Below are 23366 nucleotides of genomic sequence, written 5' to 3' on the forward strand. Positions count from 1 at the left end.
CTGGAGGTGTGGTTATTCTGAGTGTTGCTCCTGGACAGTGTGCACATAGTACTTTACATATAGTCTGAGAGCCACTTTCATAGTGATGTTCAGCTGCATCTCAGACTGTTCTTTAAGTGAAACCACCACCAAAGCACCACTCATTGCAGTGCATCCGGAAAGTATTCACACTGCTCCACTTTTTCCACATTTTATGTTACAGCCTTATTCCAAAATTGAGTAAATTATTTTTTTCCCCTCAAAATTCTACTCACAACACCCCATAATGACAACATGAAAAAAAAAGTTTTTGAAAGTTTTGCAAATTTATTAAAAATAAAAAACCTAGGAAATCACGTGTACGTAAGTATTCACACCCTTTGCTCAATACTTTGTTGATGCATCTTTGGCAGCAATTACAGCCTCAAGTCTTCTTGAATATGATGCCACAAACGTGGCACACCTATCTTTGGACACGTGGAAAAAGTGAAGCACTGTGAATACTTTCTGGATGCACTGTAAGTTGTAAGATATTGAAATTGTTTGGAAAACATCAAAGTCTTTGAGAGCAATTAACATAAATTTAATGTTATAATGACGAATACATTCATGCAAACACATGGTTTTCTTAATATGAATTCACAGTGATAATCAGGTGACAAAAATGTGTTTTCAGCAAACAGTTTATCATCTAAAGTGAAGGTATTCAGCATAGAGCTGGACGTAAAGCAAATTCTTCATGTCGAAGCAAAAATTCACTTTGGACACTCGCAAAATAAAATGGACAAATTTCTTTGTTATTTTATTCGAAATCAGCAGAGATTGGTGTGATTTCTTTTTATTTCAGGCAAACATAACTTTGAATTTATAGTTGTTCATGTAACAGAGATCAGAATTCATCATCTCAGCTTCATTCATATACTATCAACAGATTTATGAGACGCATTTGACACAGGACAGCACAGTGACTTAGTGGTTAGCACTGTTGCCTCACAGCTAGAAGGTCATGGGTTCAATTACCACCTGTGGCCTTCCTGTGTGGAGTTTGCATGTTCTCCCCATGTTTGCGTGGGTTTCCTGTGGGTGCTCCGGCTTCCTGCCACATCCAAAGACGTGCGGGTTAAGTGGATTGGAATCTTTAAATTGTCCGTAGGTATATCTGTGGGTGAGTATGTGTTTGTTTGTGGCCCTGTGACAGACTGGCGTCCTGTCCTGGGTGTACCCCACTTCACACTCTATGACTGCTGGGATAGGCTCCAGCCCCCCGCCACCCTTGATTGGACTAAGCCGTTGAAGGTGTGTGTGTATGTGTGAGAACATCTGACACAAGCAGAGTGATTTAGCTGCTGAAACAGGCACTGTGAAGACATCTGTTTTGGCTACATTCCTCAGGGTGTTTTATATTAATTTACCACTTTAATATTTGCTTGGACATTATTTTAGTCAAAATAATCTTTAAAGTGGTAAATTAATGTTTGAAACAGCTGTGGACAAATTCATGATGAACATTAAACATTACACGTCTGTGTCAGCTTAACGTTAGATATGGTTTTACAATGCTGCAAAATTCGATTTAACCCAATCTACACCATTAGAATACACAATACTGGCAACCTTCTGCCAAATCATACAAGTGGAATGATGGACAGATGATTTCTTTAAATTCCTTTCCTCCATGGGTTACGTTCGCTGTGCTATTAAAATCCACCTGCTGATAGCTGAAGCTTTCTTGGGATTGTTAGTCACAGTCAACAGAACATGCTGGTGTTTTCTTTACCCAGTTATAAATGATTAGATTTTTAGTGTCCAAAGAGAGTTTCAAGTGGTGTGTTCATCTGCTGCTAAACTAAATTTGACAAGATAGCTCCACATTTCACTGCACTGTCATTATGTAGGGAAGTTTAAAACAGAAGAAATTCAGCATGAATATTGTGAGAGTTAGTTGACTGACAGTAGCTTTGGTGGGGCAGCACAGTGGATTAGTGGTTAGCACTGTTGCCTCACAGCAAGAAGGTCATGGGATTGATTCCTACTTTTAAACTCTGATAACACTGAAATGATGGTTCTTGGTCCAGTGAGACATCGGCATCAATTTGACCAGTTAACGCTCAGCCTAGGCTCATGTGTCATACATCACACTGACAAAGTGAGGAACCTTGGGGTAATTTCTGATCCTACGTTGTCCTTTGGCCTCCACATTAGAAATATTCGGAGGACTGCTTTCTTCCACCTGCAAAATATAGCAAAGATTCCTCCCATCCCGTCTATGGCTGATGCTGAGACCCTGATCCATGCGTTTATCTCTTCTAGATTGGACTACTACAAAGTTCTATTTTCACAGAGCTTTCTCTTATCGTGCACCTGTTCTGTGGAATGATCTCCCTGCATCAATAAAATACTCATTCTGTAGAGACTTTCAAGTTCAGACTTAAGACGCACTTATTTTCCCTTTCATATGGCTAGCATACTGGCATAGCATGTTTTAAATTCATTTCATTAGGAAATGGAGCGGGCTGCGGTCTCAACTTTATCTAAATTCTGGGTCATTTAGTGAAGCTTAGGGCTAGTGGCTGGCGATCACCTTAGTATTTCCTGTTTTTCTTGTTTAATGCTGACAATTTGTACTGTATTTGTTGTCTTTCTGCCATCTGACTTTTTTCTCTCTGAGGTGCAGCTCCATACAGAGATGGAAGTGAATGTCGTCTTCTGTAACCCTCCCATCCTGTACACCCGGCATGGACTCCCAAAACTTCCTGTATATTCGTACTGTCTACTGTATCTGTAGCATGGCCCAAACATAGGGTCACCCCCTTTGAGTCTGGTCTGCTTGAGGTTTCTTCTTCAAATCATCAGAGGGAGCTTTTCCTTACCCCTGTTGCCTGTGTTCTTGCGCTAGGGGTTGGTAAGGTTAGACCTTACTTGTGTGAAGCACCTTGAGGCAACTGTTGTGATTTGGCACAATGTAAATGAAATAAATTAAAACTGAAATGAATCGATTCCCATTTGGGCCCTTTCTGTGTGGTGTTCTCCAAGTGTTTGCATGGGTTCTCTCTGGGTGCTCCAGCTTCCTCCCACATCCAAAGCCATGCAGGTTCGGTGGACTGAAAACTTTAAATTGGCCGTAGGTGTGTGGAGTGTGAATGTGTTTGTTTGTCTCTGTGTACCACAGCAACAGACTGACGTCCTGAGCTGGGATAGGCTCCAGATCCCCCGTGACCCTTTATTGGAGTAAGCAGGTATAGAAAATGGGTGGATGGATGTCTTTGGTGGCACCATGATAGCTGCCAGTGGGTGGCCTGAGTAGACAGCAGTGGGATTCATGTCCCACCTCTAGAGTGGGACATGAATCTGTATCTATTGTGCAGAGGCTGGTTTCACATGGCTTCTAACACGAGTCAGAATGTGTATTCTAAAGAGTGTAGATTTGGGTGTATAATGGAATGTAGGACCGATCTGTGCTGGTGTCAGCTGTCAGGGCCCCTCCTTGCCACGTCACACCTTCTCAAGACCAACAAGTGCACAACTCTTTTTCCACAGCTGAGCTTGTACATTAGAGTCATAGGAAACGGGAGACGACTGGGTCTTCTGTCCATTGTACAAATAGCATCCACCCACTCCCTCCATCTCAGATGCCACTGCAGCATAGATAGCTGTAGAAGCGCCCTCTGCTGGAGTCTGCAAGATCAAACAAGAGGAAATATGTCATTAAAACGTTTATTAGAAGAAAAAGTGGGTTGAAGTGTTAAGGTAGGGACCTACCTCCAACAAGACTAATTTACCATGATACCACATGATAATTTTTCTTCTGCACATGAAATTGATGAGTTACAGAATGTCTTCTCTGTCAGACTGAAATATACTGTATTTTCCCAAGTATAAGTTGAACAAGTCAAAAAATGTCTCAAAGAGGAAAAAAAAAGCCATATTCAAGTTGCACTGGAGTATAAGTCACACCTTTTTTTCTGGATTATCAGATCTTTAATTTGGGATTTCTGCACATTGTTGTGGTGTACTATTTATTATTGGTATTTACTCTTTAATCAATGGGCAGCCAGTTTGCTCTGTGTGAGCCTGATCGTCTCAGATATCAGGGCCCTGTCACACCTTGACCATTTATCAAGTGTACGCTGACGTATGAAAAATGCACCAAATATGCTGGCTACGGGGTCTTTCCATCTCAAGTCACCCAGAGGCTCCCAGGTCACCCCTCAGTTCTGTTCTGTCAGTTTGATGTTATTCCTATTACAAAATTATGGTAAAATGCCAAATATTAGGTCTGTATCTTGCAAACATTTGAAGTTACAGCCTTACAGTTACATTTTGGAAATGTTGGCAGTTTTGGTGTATCTAGTGTGATCTTCCTTCCACAAAGACCTCAACATGGTAGAAAACCCCAAATTTTACATGCGTTCGTATCTTTGATTAGTTCAAAATCAAAGAAATATACTAGCTATGGCTACAGAACGTTTCTGTATGATGGTTTGTGATATAATGGAACATATTTACACATTTAAATGATACACCAGGTTGTTTAAACAACATTTATAGTATCATTTTGAAAAGTGTCAAAATATGCCAATTTTCATCATCCCAGATGCCAATGTGGACAGTTGACTATCATATTCATATGTTTACCATATATTCTTACATATCTCAGATGACATGCTGCAAAAAAGAAATCCCCACCGATTGCTGTTTCTGAGGCTTCTATTCAGCAAGTGGCTGAGCTACATAAATTTATACCAGACCTTGATTCAGCAAGGTTGAACACAGGTGTTTCACTTTTTAGCCACAGACATTTCAAATATTCTTTGTTACTTGTCATCATAATGTCATAATATCACATTCAAGATTGTACAAGTTCAAATGAACAAAAAACAGGTTATAAATTATATTTTCTCTGTGGTGTATTTTGTGGTGAAATATGAGAGAGAAAAGGACATAAGTTGTCACATCAAAGGGTTAGGGCCTATGATTAATGACCTGGGGTCACCAAAGGTCAAAAAACAAATATGTCATAATTGATGACCCCCCCAAGCCCCATCTTCGTCCCCTCCCTCTCCCCAAGCCCCACTTTCAAACCCCGCCAGTCAAGCTCCACCTCCCCTGCCCCTCCCACCTGTGTCTAATATTTAATATCCTAAGATTTTTTAATTCCTGAATTAAAGAACAATAAAAAAGCTGTATCTTTAATGTAATTATGGGTGGATTTCTTTAATGAAGTAATTAAAGAAATATCGAATTATAATTAAACGTGAACATTTAAAACAGTCACTAACGTCTAATATCTTCCTGAATTAAAGAATGATTAAAAACCGTATCTTTAATGTAATTATGTGAGGATTTCTTTAATACACGAAGGAGGGTTAATTCTTTAGCAACACATCCAAGCACTCCTGGAGGCCTTTCAGATGGACGCCGAGTGGCCCACTAACGTGAATATTTATGAAGTAATTAGAATCTCTATTAAAATAAAAGTCTTTTTTGAAGTAATTAAATAAATAGCCTTTAGTTTCTTTGCAAAGTAACTTCTGTTGACTCTTACAGAAGTCTGTCACTGTAACAAGAGCCTGTGTGCGCGTGTAGACCCCGTGGCACCTGTTGGTGTTTTTATAATCTGTTTTCGCCAGATCTGTGAACTGGTATAAACATCGTTACTCAACTTAAATATTTTCATGAGGGGAAATTACCTTGAGAAAATATAGTGTCCAGCTGACCCAATCACGGTGGTCAGCATCTGGTGGTCGGAGGTGTCACGGTAAATTACCTGATCAATGAGATACCATAGGGAAATTAGCTTCTCCAAAGACTCCAGAAACTCCCCTGTCCGGCATTGTTCTCGCTGCATCTCCTTTCAAAGATTTCACTTGACAACCGCTGACAGGAGCAGACGTTCAGACTCCGCAATGGGTAACTCCCGGTAAAATTTCCCGATCGTTATATATCAATCAATCAATTTTTTTTTTATATAGCGCCAAATCACAACAAACAGTTGCCCCAAGGCGCTCTATATTGTAAGGCAAGGCCATACAGTAATTATGTAAAACCCCAACGGTCAAAACGACCCCCTGTGAGCAAGCACTTGGCTACAGTGGGAAGGAAAAACTCCCTTTTAACAGGAACAAACCTCCAGCAGAACCAGGCTCAGGGAGGGGCAGTCTTCTGCTGGGACTGGTTGGGGCTGAGGGAGAGAACCAGGAAAAAGACATGCTGTGGAGGGGAGCAGAGATCGATCACTAATGATTAAATGCAGAGTGGTGCATACAGAGCAAAAAGAGAAAGAAACAGTGCATCATGGGAACCCCCCAGCAGTCTACGTCTATAGCAGCATAACTAAGGGATGGTTCAGGGTCACCCGATCCAGCCCTAACTATAAGCTTTAGCAAAAAGGAAAGTTTTAAGCCTAATCTTAAAAGTAGAGAGGGTGTCTGTCTCCCTGATCTGAATTGGGAGCTGGTTCCACAGGAGAGGAGCCTGAAAGCTGAAGGCTCTGCCTCCCATTCTACTCTTACAAACCCTAGGAACTACAAGTAAGCCTGCAGTCTGAGAGCGAAGCGCTCTATTGGGGTGATATGGTACTACGAGGTCCCTAAGATAAGATGGGACCTGATTATTCAAAACCTTATAAGTAAGAAGAAGAATTTTAAATTCTATTCTAGAATTAACAGGAAGCCAATGAAGAGAGGCCAATATGGGTGAGATATGCTCGCTCCTTCTAGTCCCTGTCAGTACTCTAGCTGCAGCATTTTGAATTAACTGAAGGCTTTTTAGGGAACCTTTAGGACAACCTGATAATAATGAATTACAATAGTCCAGCCTAGAGGAAATAAATGCATGAATTAGTTTTTCAGCATCACTCTGAGACAAGACCTTTCTGATTTTAGAGATATTGCGTAAATGCAAAAAAGCAGTCCTACATATTTGTTTAATATGCGCTTTGAATGACATATCCTGATCAAAAATGACTCCAAGATTTCTCACAGTATTACTAGAGGTCAGGGTAATGCCATCCAGAGTAAGGATCTGGTTAGACACCATGTTTCTAAGATTTGTGGGGCCAAGTACAATAACTTCAGTTTTATCTGAGTTTAAAAGCAGGAAATTAGAGGTCAATCCTGCAGTTTAGCTAATTGGTGTGTGTCCTCTGGCTTCATGGATAGATAAAGCTGGGTATCATCTGCGTAACAATGAAAATTTAAGCAATACCGTCTAATAAGATAGATTGATCATATTTAAGATCGAAGCATTAAATAATGGTAGGGCTTCCTTGAGCAGCCTGGTAGGAATGGGGTCTAATAAACATGTTGATGGTTTGGATGAAGTAACTAATGAAAACAACTCAGACAGGACAATCGGAGAGAAAGAGTCTAACCAAATACCGGCATCACTGAAAGCAGCCAAAGATAACGATACGTCTTTGGGATGGTTATGAGTAATTTTTTCTCTAATAGTTAAAATTTTGTTAGCAAAGAAAGTCATGAAGTCATTACTAGTTAAAGTTAATGGAATACTCAGCTCAATAGAGCTCTGACTCTTTGTCAGCCTGGCTACAGTGCTGAAAAGAAACCTGGGGTTGTTCTTATTTTCTTCAATTAGTGATGAGTAGAAAGATGTCCTAGCTTTATGGAGGGCTTTTTTATAGAGCAACAGACTCTTTTTCCAGGCTAAGTGAAGATCTTCTAAATTCGTTAGACGCCATTTCCTAACGACCAGGTGGACGATAGATAACAAGAAATAAAACTGGTTTTTGGGACTTCTAATTTGGATGGACAAGACTAAGAGTCAAGCTTTCAAATGAATTAAAGCTCTGTCTGGGTTTTTGATTAATTAATAAGCTGGAATGGAAGATTGCTGCTAATCCTCCGCCTCGGCCCGTGCTACGAGCATTCTGACAGTTAGTGTGACTCGGGGGTGTTGACTCATTTAAACTAACATATTCATCCTGCTGTAACCAGGTTTCTGTAAGGCAGAATAAATCAATATGTTGATCAATTATTATATCATTTACCAACAGGGACTTAGAAGAGAGAGACCTAATGTTTAATAGACCACATTTAACTGTTTTAGTCTGTGGTGCAGTTGAAGGTGCTATATTATTTTTTCTTTTTGAAGTTTTATGCTTAAATAGATTTTTGCTGGTTATTGGTGGTCTGGGAGCAGACACCGTCTCTACGGAGATGGGGTAATGAGGGGATGGCAGGGGGAGAGAAGCTGCAGAGAGGTGTGTAAGACTACAACTCTGCTTCCTGGTCCCAACCCTGGATAGTCACAGTTTGGAGGATTTAAGAAAACTGGCCAGATTTCTAGAAATGAGAGCTGCTCCATCCAAAGTGGGATGGATGCCGTCTCTCCTAACAAGACCAGGTTTTCCCCAGAAGCTTTGCCAATTATCTATGAAGCCCACCTCATTTTTTGGACACCACTCAGACAGCCAGCAATTCAAGGAGAACATGCGGCTAAACATGTCACTCCTGGTCCGATTGGGGAGGGGCCCAGAGAAAACTACAGAGTCCAACATTGTTTTTGCAAAGTTACACACCGATTCAATGTTAATTTTAGTGACCTCCGATTGGCGTAACCGGGTGTCATTACTGCCGACGTGAATTACAATCTTACCAAATTTACGCTTAGCCTTAGCCAGCAGTTTCAAATTTCCTTCAATGTCGCCTGCTCTGGCCCCCGGAAGACAATTGACTATGGTTGCTGGTGTCGCTAACTTCACATTTCTCAAAACAGAGTCGCCAATAACCAGAGTTTGATCCTCGGTGGGTGTGTCGCCGAGTGGGGAAAAACGGTTAGAAATGTGAACGGGTTGGCGGTGTACACGGGGCTTCTGTTTAGAACTACGCTTCCTCCTCACAGTCACCCAGTCGGCCTGCTTTCCCGGCTGCTCGGGATCTGCCAGAGGGGAACTAACGGCGGCTAAGCTACCTTGGTCCGCACCGACTACAGGGGCCTGGCTAGCTGTAGAATTTTCCACGGTGCGGAGCCGAGTCTCCAATTCGCCCAGCCTGGCCTCCAAAGCTATGAATAAGCTACACTTATTACAAGTACCGTTACTGCTAAAGGAGGCCGAGGAATAACTAAACATTTCACACCCACAGCAGAAAAGTGCGGGAGAGACAGGAGAAGCCGCCATGCTAAATCGGCTAAGAGCTAGTAGCTGCGCTAAGCTAGCGGATTCCTAAAAACACGCAAGTGGGTTGCTGATGAGCCTCTCCCTTGAACATAAACACCTGGTTATCAATGAAATCACCAGCTGAGACACCTGAACATTAATGAAATCACTTGCTGAGATGATTGATAGCAAGGAAAACCTGCAGTGCTTCGGCCCTTCATGGCACGATTGCCCACCCCTGGACTACTAGAACAAATTTCTTAACACACTTTCATTGTAAAGATAACTATAAAAGTGTGAAATTTCCCCTTTTTTCTGTTTTTCATACAATATGATCAAAGGACATAATAAGTGCCCGTAGTCTATGAATCACCCAAATATTTAATAAGTCACGTCTTTCTTTCAGTTTCTGGTGAGGTGAGACCATTGCTCCTGCAAATGGACCAAGATGCGAGGCTCGAAGATATTTTGTACTGGTATTAATAATTGTTTTTGAGAAAGAATCACGTCAATGTATAAAATGTTTATTCTGGTTTAATGATTGCGCAGGAGAATTGAGCCCGACAAATTACCCCAGAGGTTTATTAGAGGATTTAAGTGGCCCAATAATCTACCCAGCAGGAGACGGCAGTGGAACAGATGGGCCATTAGACGAGGTGTTAAATTCGCCGCCTCGAGATAACACAGATTCCAGAGACAGACTTTTAAGATGAGTTGGTTTAACTCTTTTAAATGACGCTCTTATCAATTTGGCCAATGAAATCTACCCCCAGGTGAAATTATTCCTGCCAAAATCATCCGTGCGATTAATGTCTTAAATACCCCGCTCGACTCTGTGAATGAAGATTTCCCTGTTTTAGCACACAGCCCGCCTCAAGATGAGACGCAGTCCAGAGAGGAAGTTTTTAACAGAGTGTGGCTGACTCCCTTAAATGATGCTGTAAGGCAGCTCGCGGGTGAAATTAATCCCCCCGTCCAATCTGCGGAGGATGAATTAAACCGTTTAACTCCAATAAAGGCCGCGTTGTCTGCTTTGATGGAAAACGATGATGATGATGATGAAGAAATACAGCCAGGATGCTGCAATGATCCGCCGATGATGGGTGCCGGAGTGGCCAATGTCATCAGGAGACCCGCTTTTAACAATATCAAAATCAGACAGTCTCTAAATGTCACGCACGCCGGGGAAATCCCTAACTACGCTGAATTTTATCGTAATGTCATGGCCACTCTCCAAACCTCCGTGGAAAAAGCTTTATCACACGCCAGGGCCGGGGACTTTATCCAAATGGAAATTTGTGGGGACGCCGTTCATAATCAGGTGGCACTAATCACAGCATACAACAACGAAACCAATGTAACAACCTTTCAAAATCTTTTAGAACGTTTAGTGCAATTGAACACTAACGCTTTATCCTGACAGCTCTCTGGAATTAGTCATTCAGGTCATCCGTTATCACAATGGGGGAGGCAAGTGTAAAATAAATGACCTCCTGCATCAGGAGATTATACAGAAAAAATCCTGATGCCTTAATATCGTGTACAACCCCAAGAACAGTTTATGTTTTGTGATCAACCTCGTCCAATTACTGAACACTCATCTCACCACACAGGAAGCAGAGGAGCAGGTGCACACGTTACAAATTAGCGTGGGGTTAACGGCTGATATGCTGGTATCTCTCCATCAGGTGCGAAAATTTGAAAGCGCTCTGGGGTGCAAAATTGTCGTGTTTTTCAGACCTGAAGGGGAAAGAAAGCTGGCAAAATTCCAGACAGGATTGCCGATGCAGCAGAAAACAGTATTTTTATTTCTCTTTAGAAATCATTATTACGGGCTAAAAAAACCCTGAGTTTTTGGGGGTGAAATATGTATGTGATTTTTGCTACGGGGGTTATAACAGCCCTACTTCTCATAATTGTCCTTCTTATTGTAAAATTTGTGATACCTTAGACTGTTATACCCAGAAACATAAGTCCATATTTTGCAGAGACTGTAACAAGACATATCGCTCTGCGACGTGTTACAGCCTGCACAAACAGCCGAAGTACCGTACTCTCGCTGCTAAATTTGTTAGTGTGTGTGATAACAGGAAAATATGCCCTCGATATAAACGTGAGCATTACATAGCATTCTCTAAAAACAGCACTTGGCACGTCTGTAACCAGAAAACGTGTCCGATATGCAGCGAGGTGGTGGGAGAATTGGGCGAGGGTCACCTCTGTTATATGATGCCGCTCAAAGCTGAAGAGACGCATTCTGACAAATACGTGTTTTATGACTTTGAAACGTCTGTCAATAATGATGGGGAACATGTTCCATTTTACGTCAGCACTGTAACAAAGACTGGGGATTTTTGGAATGCATGGGGGACAGACTGTGTAGCCCGGTTCTTTAAACATTTTAGAATGAGAAAATTCAAAGAATACGTGTTCATCGCTCACAACTCCAAAGGTTTTGACGGATATCTGCTTCTAAAGTATTTAGTCGAGCAAGACATAACCCCTGCTCTGATTATAACTGGGAGTAAACTATTACTCATGACAGACGCCGCCTTTAAACAGAAATATATAGATTCCTTATCATTTCTCACAATGTGTTTGGCACAAATGCCGCAAGCCATGGGAATATGGCTGAAAGATGAAATCCTACGCCAAGGTTACTTTCCACACCGGTTCAGTTCATAAAAAAATCCGAACTATGTCGGTCCATGCCCTGACCCTGCAGCTTACGGGCTAGCCAATATGTCGGAGGGGGAAAGACAGGAATTTAATGCGTGATACGAGACCAAAAAAAAAAAAAAAAAGCGATTTTCAATTTTAAAGCTGAGGCCATAATGTATACAAAGATCCAACGATACAAAGATCTTGGCTGCAGCGTGCTCCAAGTTTATGTCAGAATTTATCTCTGAAACATGCGTGGATCCTTTCACCTGTGTTACAACTGCCTCAGCCTGCATGAAAGTCTTCCAAACCAACTTTCTCGCCCCAAAAACGCTGGCGATCCCGTCCGGTGACAATTATAGAATGATGCATAAAAAATATTCGGATGTAGCGTTGCAGTGGTTAGATTGGATTGCTGAGATGCAAAACATAGCGATCGATCACGCTCTAAACAGGGGAGAGAAAAAAATAGGGGGTTATTATGTGGATGGCTATGCTAAGATCGATGAAAGCATAAAAGTGTGGGAGTTTCTCGGATGTTTTTACCACGGGTGTCCCTCATGTTTTACACAGCATGAGATAAGTCCCCTCATAAACGCCTCATTTGAAGATCTCCACGCCACGTGTCAGGAAAAAAATAGCGGCTCTGCGTGCTATGCCGGGCGTTCAGCATTCAGCATTTCCTCACCCGCAGGGGGTTAACGACTCCCCTCGAACCTCGCGATGCTTATACCTCGCGGCTGAAGTACACAGCTAAGCAAGGCGAGTGGGTCTATTATGTCGATGTAACCTCTCTCTATCCTTACGTCAACGTAAATTTCACATATCCCACGAGACATCCGAAAATTATCTACAGAAACTTCTGAGACCCCAGGACTTAAGGGCTCATCAAAGCCGTCGTGTACCCGCCCCAGGGATTAAAATTTCCCATTCTCCCCCGCAGAACTCCTCACAGTAAACTTTGTGTTTACTCTGTGTCGCACATGCGCTGATGAAAACAACCAGGCGCGGCCGTGCACACACACCGATCAGCAGACAGCTCTGTGTAGAACATGGACAACCCCAGAATTCCAGGTGGGGAAACTTTGGATACAGGCTACATTGTAACTAAGATTTTTGAAGTCACAGTTTGAGGATAAAAGTGATAAAATCTTTGGGGGGTACATAAACACCTTCTTAAAACATAAGCAGGAAGCCTCCGGTTTCCCTCCCGAATTCCATAATGACCCCGAGAGCAGAGAAAAACACATCACAGACTACTGGGTGAATCAGAACATTCGTTTAGACCTGGGGAAAAAAAAAAAAAAAAAAAAAAAAAAAAAAAAAAAAAATCACTCACAATCCTGCAAAATGACAGATGGCAAAGATTTGACTCAACTCCTTCTGGGGTAAATTCGCCCAGAGGACGAATCTAACGCAGACCAAACTCATCAGAAATGTGGATGAGCTGTTCAGATTTCTGTTTTCTGATCAGTACGACGTCACTTATCTAACATTCCTCAGCAGTCGGGTGGGGATGATTCAATGGAGGTATGGTCCTCGGTATGTCACCCGACCGGGTAATGCCGACAATATTTTTATTACGGCCTTTACAACGAGTATGTGCATTTGACCTTGTATGGTTTTATGGAGGCTGTGGCAAACCCTGATACCGATAGTCTGATCTATGTTTGTAGGCAGGATGAAACCCCGCTGTCTACCAGTAATTATTTAGGTCAGCTCACAGACGAGTTGGATGGAGACACCATCGCTGACTTCGCAGCCACAGAACCCAAAACTTATGCATATAAAACCGTAGGAGGTAAAACCGTCATGCGGGTGAAGGGGATCACTCAAACGCTCGAGAGCTGTCAGACAATAAACTTTGACAGCGTCAAAGATCTCGCTGAGGGTTATATAAAAGACCCCGCTCTCGCAGCATCAATCAAAACGCCGCAGCATGGAATTAAACATCATAAAAGCGGCTTTAGTCTGACAAACATATCTTTTCAAAAAAAAACTTCAGAGTGGTGTATGACAAACGATGCCTTTTAAAGGACGGGGAAACCGAGCCCTTTGGATTTTGAAACATGTCTCACTCTCCTGCCAAAGTCGATTTTGACCCCAGACTTCAGCTCCCATTCTCCTGCCTCATCGTTGGACCGTGTGGGTCAGGAAAGACTGTGTTTGTGGAAGCATTGTTGGAAAATTGTAACCACGCTATGAGATATGTGCCTAACAACACTGTATGGGTACATACATCCGAACAACCTATGTATGCTGAATCGAGGGTGAAGAATAAAAGTATTAAATTTTTACAAGGTCTGCCTGATTCCTTTGAAGATGAAAGTCTTTTTCCTGAAGGTCAGAGTCATCTGATTATTTTGGACGATCTCATCTTTCAAGCTGCGGATCATCCTGAAGTTGTAAGAATTTTTACCCAGTACAGACATCATCAGAATATGAGTGTTATAATGATCACGCAGAATGTATTTCATAAAGGGAAATACAGTCAAACCATCAGCTTGAATTGTAATTATATGGTGCTGTTTAAAAACCCCAGAGACAGATGAACATTCTGGCTCAGCAGATGTTTCCCGGCAGAAAATAATATTTTTTGGAAGCTCTCGATGATGCTACGAGTGTACCTGATGGGTATTTATTACTGGATTGCACGCAGGGGTGTCCAGATCGGTTCAGATTGAGGTTGGGTTTACTTCCACACGAGTGGCCTGTGGTTTATTTGCAGAAAGATAAACGGATATGAGCTCTCTTTTAAAAAGGAACACCCCTGCTCTTAAAATGCTAATCAAAGGCAGTGGCAGCACATCTGGAAAACGTGCGGGCCGGACCTTCTGAGGACTTTATCCGAGATTGCTTTGAATATTTTAAAGGGGAATGTCGCTTTGAGCGAGTCTCAATTCCGCACCTTAAAAAACAAGAGAAATTTTTCTGTCTTCTCGCAGACAGAAAAACCAGCTACAAAAGGAAGCACAGTGCGCTGATTCAGATGGGTGGCCTTCTCCTGCTTCTGCTATCCGCGGTCCTGCCTACTATAACGAGTCTAATACTGCCTAGAGCATAATGGCGTTCAAAGCAGCACAAAAGATGTTTTTACTGTCTCTGCAACAGCTCCGGGAATTCAGCCATTCCGTCCTGCAGCCGTCAAGCGGTAATAACATCAGACAGATGACTGAAAACAAACTAGACTCACAAATGCGGGGCGTGCTGGATGAACCCACTCACTCCCCTTATGAAAAAATGTACACTCAACAAAAATATAAACGCAACACTTTTATTTTTGCTCCCATTTTGTATGAGATGAACTCAAAGATCTAAAACTTTTTCCACATACACAATATCACCATTTCCCTCAAATATTGTTCACAAACCAGTCTAAATCTGTGATAGTGAGCACTTCTCCTTTGCTGAGATAATCCATCCCACCTCACAGGTGTGCCATATCAAGATGCTGATTAGACACCATGATTAGTGCACAGGTGTGCCTTAGACTGTCCACAATAAAAGGCCACTCTGAAAGGTGCAGTTTTGTTTTATTGGGGGGGGATACCAGTCAGTATGTGGTGTGACCACCATTTGCTTCATGCAGTGCAACACATCTCCTTCGCATAGAGTTGATCAGGTTGTCAGTTGTGGCCTGTGGAATGTTGGTCCACTCCTCTTCAATGGCTGTGCGAAGTTGCTGGATATTGGCAGGAACTGGTACACGCTGTCGTATACGCCGGTCCAGAGCATCCCAAACATGCTCAATGGGTGACATGTCCAGTGAGTATGCCGGCCATGCAAGAACTGGGACATTTTCAGCTTCCAAGAATTGTGTACAGATCCTTGCAACATGGGGCCGTGCATTATCCTGCTGCAACATGAGGTGATGTTCTTGGATGGCACAACAATGGGCCTCAGGATCTCGTCACGGTATCTTTGTGCATTCAAAATGCCATCAATAAAATGCACCTGTGTTCTTCGTCCATAACAGACGCCTGCCCATACCATAACCCCACTGCCACCATGGGCCACTCGATCCACAACACTGACATCAGAAAACTGCTCACCCACATGACGCCACACACGCTGTCTGCCATCTGCCCTGGACAGTGTGAACCAGGATTCATCCATGAAGAGAACACCTCTCCAACGTGCCAAACGCCAGCGAATGTGAGCATTTGCCCACTCAAGTCGGTTACGACGACGAACTGGAGTCAGGTCGAGACCCCGATGAGGACGACGAGCATGCAGATGAGCTTCCCTGAGACGGTTTCTGACAGTTTGTGCAGAAATTCTTTGGTTATGCAAACCGATTGGTGAACATGCTGGATGTGGAGGTCCTGGGCTGGTGTGGTTACACGTGGTCTGCGGTTGTGAGGTTGGTTGGATGTACTGCCAAATTCTCTGAAACGCCTTTGGAGATGGCTTATGGTAGAGAAATGAACATTCAATACATGAGCAACAGCTCTGGTTGACATTCCTGCTGTCAGCATGTCAATTGCACGCTCCCTCAAATCTTGCAACATCTGTGGCATTGTGCTGTGTGATAAAACTGCACCTTTCAGAGTGGCCTTTTATTGTGGGCAGTCTAAGGCACACCTGTGCACTAATCATGGTGTCTAATCAGCATCTTGATATGGCACACCTGTGAGGTGGGATGGATTATCTCAGCAAAGGAGAAGTGCTCACTATCACAGATTTAGACTGGTTTGTGAACAATATTTGAGGGAAATGGTGATATTGTGTATGTGGAAAAAGTTTTAGACCTTTGAGTTCATCTCATACAAAATGGGAGCAAAACCAAAAGTGTTCCGTTTATATTTTTGTTGAGTGCAAAAAGTATGAGGATTTGCTGCAGCGCTGTTTAAGACTGATCAAACGAGTCGTGTATTTCAGCCCCACAAGAGACCCGCCCCACTAAACAACCTGAGGAGGAAGAAGAGACTGTGAGGGAAGCCCTGAAGAACATTCCGTCCACAGACCGTAGAAATGCTGAATATATTATGAGAAAATTGTCAAAGGGTGATATGTGCTGGAGTCCGTCTCTACAGGCTGGGAAAAGTTTCTCAATACTTTACCGGAGTAAAACATTCCAGTGACTTGTGTGTCAAACCCGCAAGCCCGTGAGCAGTTTCAGAAGCTTAAAAAAGGATGGAGCAGCTTGCCAGATGAAAACCATGTTTCAACCAAGTCACCCGCCAGGAAGAAACTTACGAAAAAGAAAAAAAAAAACGACTTCCAGCGCAGGGAAGGTTTCTCACCGTAAAAGGAGGATGTCGATGCGGCATGCATCAAAAACAGACAGGATACTGTGCTCATCATTTTTAATATATAATTACTGTTTTTCACCTCATTAAAAATAAAACATCGAGTGAAACTAATCAATGGTCTTCAGGAGTTTTAATCAGAGGCTGGTTCAAAAAAGTCAGGCTTTCAGCATCAAAGGTCAACACTTTTCTTTAATTAATAACAATGTTTGAAAGCGTGCAAACGCGATAAAACTTTAATGGTATGATGAGGAGAGTATCCCGACACATCTGTTACATTTTCACAAAAAAAAAAAAAAAAAAAAAAAAAAAAAAAAAAAAAAAAAAAAAAAAAAAAAAAAAAAAAAAAATCAGCATTACTGTTAGGGGTCAAAGGTCAACACTTTTCTTTAATTAATAACAATGTTTTAAAGCATACAAACGCGATAAAACTTTAAAGGTTTGATGAGGAGACTGCTCTCAACAGATCTGTAACATTTTTTCACAGAAACACGTAAAAAACATTTAGGATAAAAGACTAGCACAAGCCGTAGCAATTTTTAAACCCATGGAAAGGCCCGGCTAATTGGTTACAGGAGGCATTGTATCTATTCTTAAAGCAATAGCGATATCTTTTCACAAATTCAGAGACCAAAATATTGTTCATAATGACATTCTTGCTGTATAAAGACAACACATCTTGGTACGACATCCTGGCAGCTCTGTTATACAGATAATACATGCAGTGTTGTCAGCATACGTCCAATAGTTCGTGTTGAAGCTGTTTGTTGTGATACAAAATGTTTTTAATCCCGGGCTGATTCTCCAGATATTGCAGGATGCTTTTAGGATAGTATTCAAAGTCGGGGTTAAGGCCGAACGAGTCAAAAAAATGTGGCTCGACCGTGTGTTTCAACAGTGATCGCCAACCAGTGTTCCCCAGGTAAATGTCTTGGGTGGGTGTTTACAATAAAATAGACACGAGGATTCGGTTTGACCTGGATTAACTCGTCAGATGTCAAAACACCACCGAACAAGCCTTCTATTAATCCCCTCATAACAGCCTCCAATTCCGCGGTGTTCATCAGTCAAAACTGAGTGCAAGGTACTCCACGTCGTAGTGTCCAAATTCAAACGGTGACAGATCTCTTCTGCCACTCAACGCGTTGTGATTCACCATACCCAGAACCATATATTTGGGCATGGTTCCTAAAAACAGGTTCTCCTGGTTGCATATCCTGGAATGGTGGAGGATCACGTAAGTCTTGGCGTTGATTTGTGATATCGGGTACAAGGTGTTCCCTTTCATGTTTCCCTTTTCATCACTTTCTTGACGTATAGGCTTTGTTTGATGGACAGCTGAGTTCCGGGGATGGCGAATAAATCCCTCATGGTGCATTTGGGGGAATTATATCGCAAAAGAGACATCGTTTAAGAGAAAATATCTCTGGACAACCTCCTCTTATGGTTTCTTTGAACCGTTTTCCTTTCTGGGGATCTTGCATTTTTTTAAACTGTTTTCATGCATTTCCCTGGGGGGGCGTTTCTGCGGCCTTCTTGAGAGCACCATGATCCCGGACCCCCGCTGCCGTTCCGGCTCCTGATCCCATCCGACCCTCTCAACAACGTGGCTTACTACGTCGGAAGCGATGCTTCGAGCCGCATTTTTCAGGTGAGGTTTGGCGATTGTGTATCCTTGTTTAAACAACGGCGTAACAAATTTGAATAGTTACGAAAATATGTTCCCAAGGCCACGTCCGTACATTTTTTTAACCCGCCGGTTTAAAATGTAACATCATAACCACTTTACCGTATGTGAAATTAACCAGCTGATCTTGATCGCTTTTGATTTCAATGCGTATTTTTTCAATATGTCTTTTAGAGACCGGTATGTAATGAGCGGGATGGAATTTCTTTGTAATTATTTTCCCAAATCAATCAATTTTTTTTTTTTTATATAGCGCCAAATCACAACAAACAGCCCCAAGGCGCTTTATATTGTAAGGCAAGGCCATACAATAATTATGTAAAACCCCAACGGTCAAAACGAACCCCTGTGAGCAAGCACTTGGCTACAGTGGGAAGGAAAAACTCCCTTTTAACAGGAAGAAACCTCCAGCAGAACCAGGCTCAGGTAGGGGCAGTCTTCTACTGGGACTGGTTGGGGCTGAGGGAGAGAACCAGGAAAAAGACATGCTGTGGAGGGGAGCAGAGATCGATCACTAATGATTAAATGCAGAGGGACTTAGAAGAGAGAGACCTAATGTTTAATAGACCACATTTAACTGTTTTAGTCTGTGGTGCAGTTGAAGGTGCTATATTATTTTTTCTTTTTGAATTTTTATGCTTAAATAGATTTTTGCTGGTTATTGGTGGTCTGGGAGCAGGCACCATCTCTACGGGGATGGGGTAATGAGGGGATGGCAGGGGGAGAGAAGCTGCAGAGAGGTGTGTAAGACTACAACTCTGCTTCCTGGTCCCAACCCTGGATAGTCACGGTTTGGAGGGTTTAAGAAAATTGGCCAGATTTCTAGAAATGAGAGCTGCTCCATCCAAAGTGGGATGGATGCCGTCTCTCCTAACAAGACCAGGTTTTCCCCAGAAGCTTTGCCAATTATCTATGAAGCCCACATCATTTTTTGGACACCACTCAAACAGCCAGCAATTCAAGGAGAACATGCGGCTAAACATGTCACTCCCGGTCCGATTGGGGAGGGGCCTAGAGAAAACTATAGAGTCTGACATTGTTTTTGCAAAGTTACACACCGATTCCAAAACGACCTTCAATTTCAAAAGCGCGGAGGAGAGGGGCAAAGGCGTTACTGACCTATCTGTGTTGCACGATGAGTGTGTAGCAAAAGAGGTGATACATGCCTGCCTTTATATCCGGGTGGTGGGGGGAGTTCATGGCTCCCGGCCCACACCTGAACCATTCATTCGGATTTAAACCCAGCATATATGACATCGGCGGCTGAAAATGGAGGTAATAGTTCCCATCCCCAGCTCACTGGAATTTTTTTAAATGTTGTTATATTTTAGACCGAGCTTAACGCGTGATCACGTCAAGGTCATCATAATATCCCGACTCGACAGTCTTCATGAATCGGGGCTGCATTTTTCATCCAGTGAAACATGCCTGTCTGGAATATTTAACCAGGTGTGGGGGTACAAGATCTCGGTTAAGGCCACCTACCATTCCCCTTCTAAATAGAAATGCTGAGCTAAGTCAACCTGATAGCATGAAATTGTGTTGTCTTTAAACACATCCAGGCTGGAATTTGACGGGAAGGTCACATAAAACCTGTGTTTCAGCTCCTGGCCCATTTCAAAGTGCGAGAGAGAATCGACACTGTGTATTTATACTGAAATCAGCTGATTTGCAGGCACCCAGGAGTTGAACTTTTCTGGCCAATTCTTCCATCTGACTAGGAAATATTTCCTCCCCCTCTTCATCCGCTTGTCCAGAATGTCTTGCACCTGATTGGGCTTGTCTTTGCTTATTTTAAACTTTTGTAATTCCTGATCATAAAATGAACCGCTAATAAGCTCACCGTCAATCTTTCAATTTATAAGCGGGCGGTACACGTATACTCGTTACACGGTTTAAACCGTGTAAAATTGTCAGTAGTCAAAACAGTGATTCTGAGTAATACATCATATAGAGATTTTTCAGAGGAATGGTGAGCTGTATTGCGGACATGCTCCCCCCAGACTCCAGGCTCAGCATGACGTCTGATAATATCAAAGACGTGTTCCATAATGCATGAAGGCGGGCTGTCAGGACTGTCCACACTGCCAATGATTTGTTCCAGCATATATGAGAGTCCACGTATAACATACACTTCCCTCACGCTTTGAAACAATTTCATCACACAATTGCCCATGACTGAAAACAATATAATGATGATTGTTTTTTATACAGTTTTTTTCAGTCCTCGGAACCCCAGGTCCTCCACGTCCAGCTGGAAGTCATCACCGAAACAGGTGTAAAATTCTGTGACCTTTTCTTCTAAATTATCGCAATATTTCAGTTCAGTAAGAATGTTTGCCACCACACCCTGTACCCGCTGAGCCGATGGGCTGATGAATCACTGTGCCAGGAGTTTTAAGATTGCTGGAATAAACTGAGGAGTCCACAGTTTTGACATGAGCCGGTCAAAGTGTCCGGTAAAAAAGTATTCATTTAACGGCTCCAGATCCAGTGATTTTTCTGGCTGGGGTGATCGATCTGACACCCGTAGCAGAGCTTCTCTGTAAGTCTTGATCACCGTCAGAAGTAAATGAGCCACGGCGACTTTACTCGTCTTCAGAAATTCTTCCGATAAGAAGCCGTCTGGTTGGTCCAATATGAATGATGTGGCGTATTTCTCACCCTACTCAGTGTCTTGTACCTCGCTCGGTGTCCAAGCCGCCGCGACAGCGAGAAGGGACCTCATGTCTTCCGGCTCAGAAAGTGGCGAGGAAGGAGACCCTTGACCCTGGCCTGGTTCGAGCGGGACCGACCATGGATGGTCGAAGCCCAGACGGCTCCGTGAAGCCTCCCCCTGCTGCTGTTCCTGACTCCAGTCCTCCGTTACAACCGCCAGACTGCCCGCTGCAACCGGCCACTCCTGGCTCCAGTCCTCAGCCACAGACTCTCCATCAGCAGGTGAATAATGGGGAGGACTCACCCAGGAATGCTCCGCAACACCGGAAAGGTCAACACCAGAGTCCTGCACCAGTCTTAAAAACTGGGAGTCGGTGAGATCAGTACATCCATAAGGACAATCACAGGTCAGGTAAAGATGCCGGTATTTATTTTTTCAATATGGAATTTCTTTGTAATTATTTTCCCAAAACGACCTCAATTTCAAAAGCGCGAAGGAGAGGGGCAAAGGCGTTACCGACCGCTCTGTGTTGCACGATGTCTGTGTAGCAAAAGAGGTGATACATGCCTGCCTTTATATCCGGGTGGCGGGGGGAGTTCACGGCTATAAATACCGGCATCCCAGATGCCGGTATTTATAGAGTTGTCCGTTCTGTGGGAGGAGCCGCGAATGAGTTTAAGAAAATAAGAGATGATAGATTTTTTTCTAACTTCAAGAACATCTCGCCAGGCCAGACACCTTTTAAATTTGGGTGCATCTGGTTAGCAACTTGCACCAGGCTTCGGCCGAAGCAGCGATGGATCTGGTATGGCCGGCCTTAATTCCTTCCAATTTAATTTCTCCCACCGAGCCGTTCTCAGAAACTTCTCGCTGGAATATCACTCTGCATGTTGGCCCTTGGTGGCTGAGCCACGTTATCTGGAAATGGCGTAGTTTTAATCTCAGGCGTGCAGTCACCAGGTGGCTCCAGCCTCACAATGTCTCGGATCATCGTCCCAGCAGCCGTGTAAAACACGCCCCAGTCCGTGTAACTTAGAGCGACCCTCGGAGTTCCGCGTCTGTCGGTCTCTCTAGCACCCAGCGTAAACAACCCCACCGTGAACCGGTACGGGTTGAGTATATAGGACAGGTGCTCTTGAACCTCGAGGATCATGGTCAGGTCCTCCTCCGGCAGCGGGAGGCTCAAACAGCCTTGCTTTTTTCGGTGCGCATGCTCCATCAGAGGTCAAAGTGACGTTGACAGATGTCTCGCAGAGATAACGAAGAATCTGTGTTTGACTGGCCATGTTGACTGCTTCATGTCAGCGGGGGACTTGAAGAGGGATTTTTAAACCTTGCCTTTAAGCAGACTCGTCACAGGAGAGTTTAATTTATTATACGCAGCTGGAGACACCATAATACAGGGCTGTGAAATGGAAATTGTGAAATCTGAGGAAAATTTGCGGGGGGGGGGGGGGGGGTGCCGCTCCCCAGGAGCCGGAGTCTAGGGCCCTGTGGGGCCCCAGAATTAAATTTTTATCTAATGATACTTTTTCAGCATCTCCTGGAAGAACAAATCTCAAAATTAGAGCATATTTAAATGATCCTATATTCAACTTTTTATTTGACCTGTCAATGGTGATGTTGAAATCACAGAATATGATGTGGAAGTAGGACCTGGAATGATTTTCCTTTTAATTATAAACCAAATTACACATTAACTCAGAACAATTAAACTACATGAAATTTATGAAGACTGAAAAGACAGTTACAGCATTTCAAAAACCACAGCTAAAGCTTGGAGAATATTTGGAAAATCATGGTAAAATATCAATATAATACCTTACAGTAAAAAGTCACTTACATTCTTGTGTAAATTCATGCAGCCTAAATAAATGGACTGCATTTATATAGCGCTTTTCCATCTGCATCAGACACTCAAAGCGCTTTAGAATTATGCCTCACATTCACCCCGATGTCAGGGTGCTGCCATACAAGGCACTCACTACACACCGGGAGCAATAGGGGATT

At 43.0% G+C, this 23366-nt stretch overlaps 1 protein-coding gene across 2 annotated transcripts in view; it reads right to left on the reverse strand.

The window, feature by feature from the left end:
• Positions 1-3136: 3136 nt before the first annotated feature.
• Positions 3137-23366, reverse strand: part of dhrsx (dehydrogenase/reductase (SDR family) X-linked) — a 107908-nt gene continuing 87678 nt past the window's right edge. For both annotated transcript variants that reach the window (XM_034173502.1, XM_034173496.1), the window contains exon 7: positions 3137-3654. In XM_034173502.1, the coding sequence (XP_034029393.1) occupies positions 3472-3654 (183 nt within the window). In that variant the 3' untranslated portion in view covers positions 3137-3471. The remainder of the gene's footprint in view (positions 3655-23366) is intronic.

Source organism: Thalassophryne amazonica, chromosome 1, assembly GCF_902500255.1.
Source record: "Thalassophryne amazonica chromosome 1, fThaAma1.1, whole genome shotgun sequence".
Classification (NCBI taxonomy): Eukaryota; Metazoa; Chordata; class Actinopteri; order Batrachoidiformes; family Batrachoididae; genus Thalassophryne; species Thalassophryne amazonica.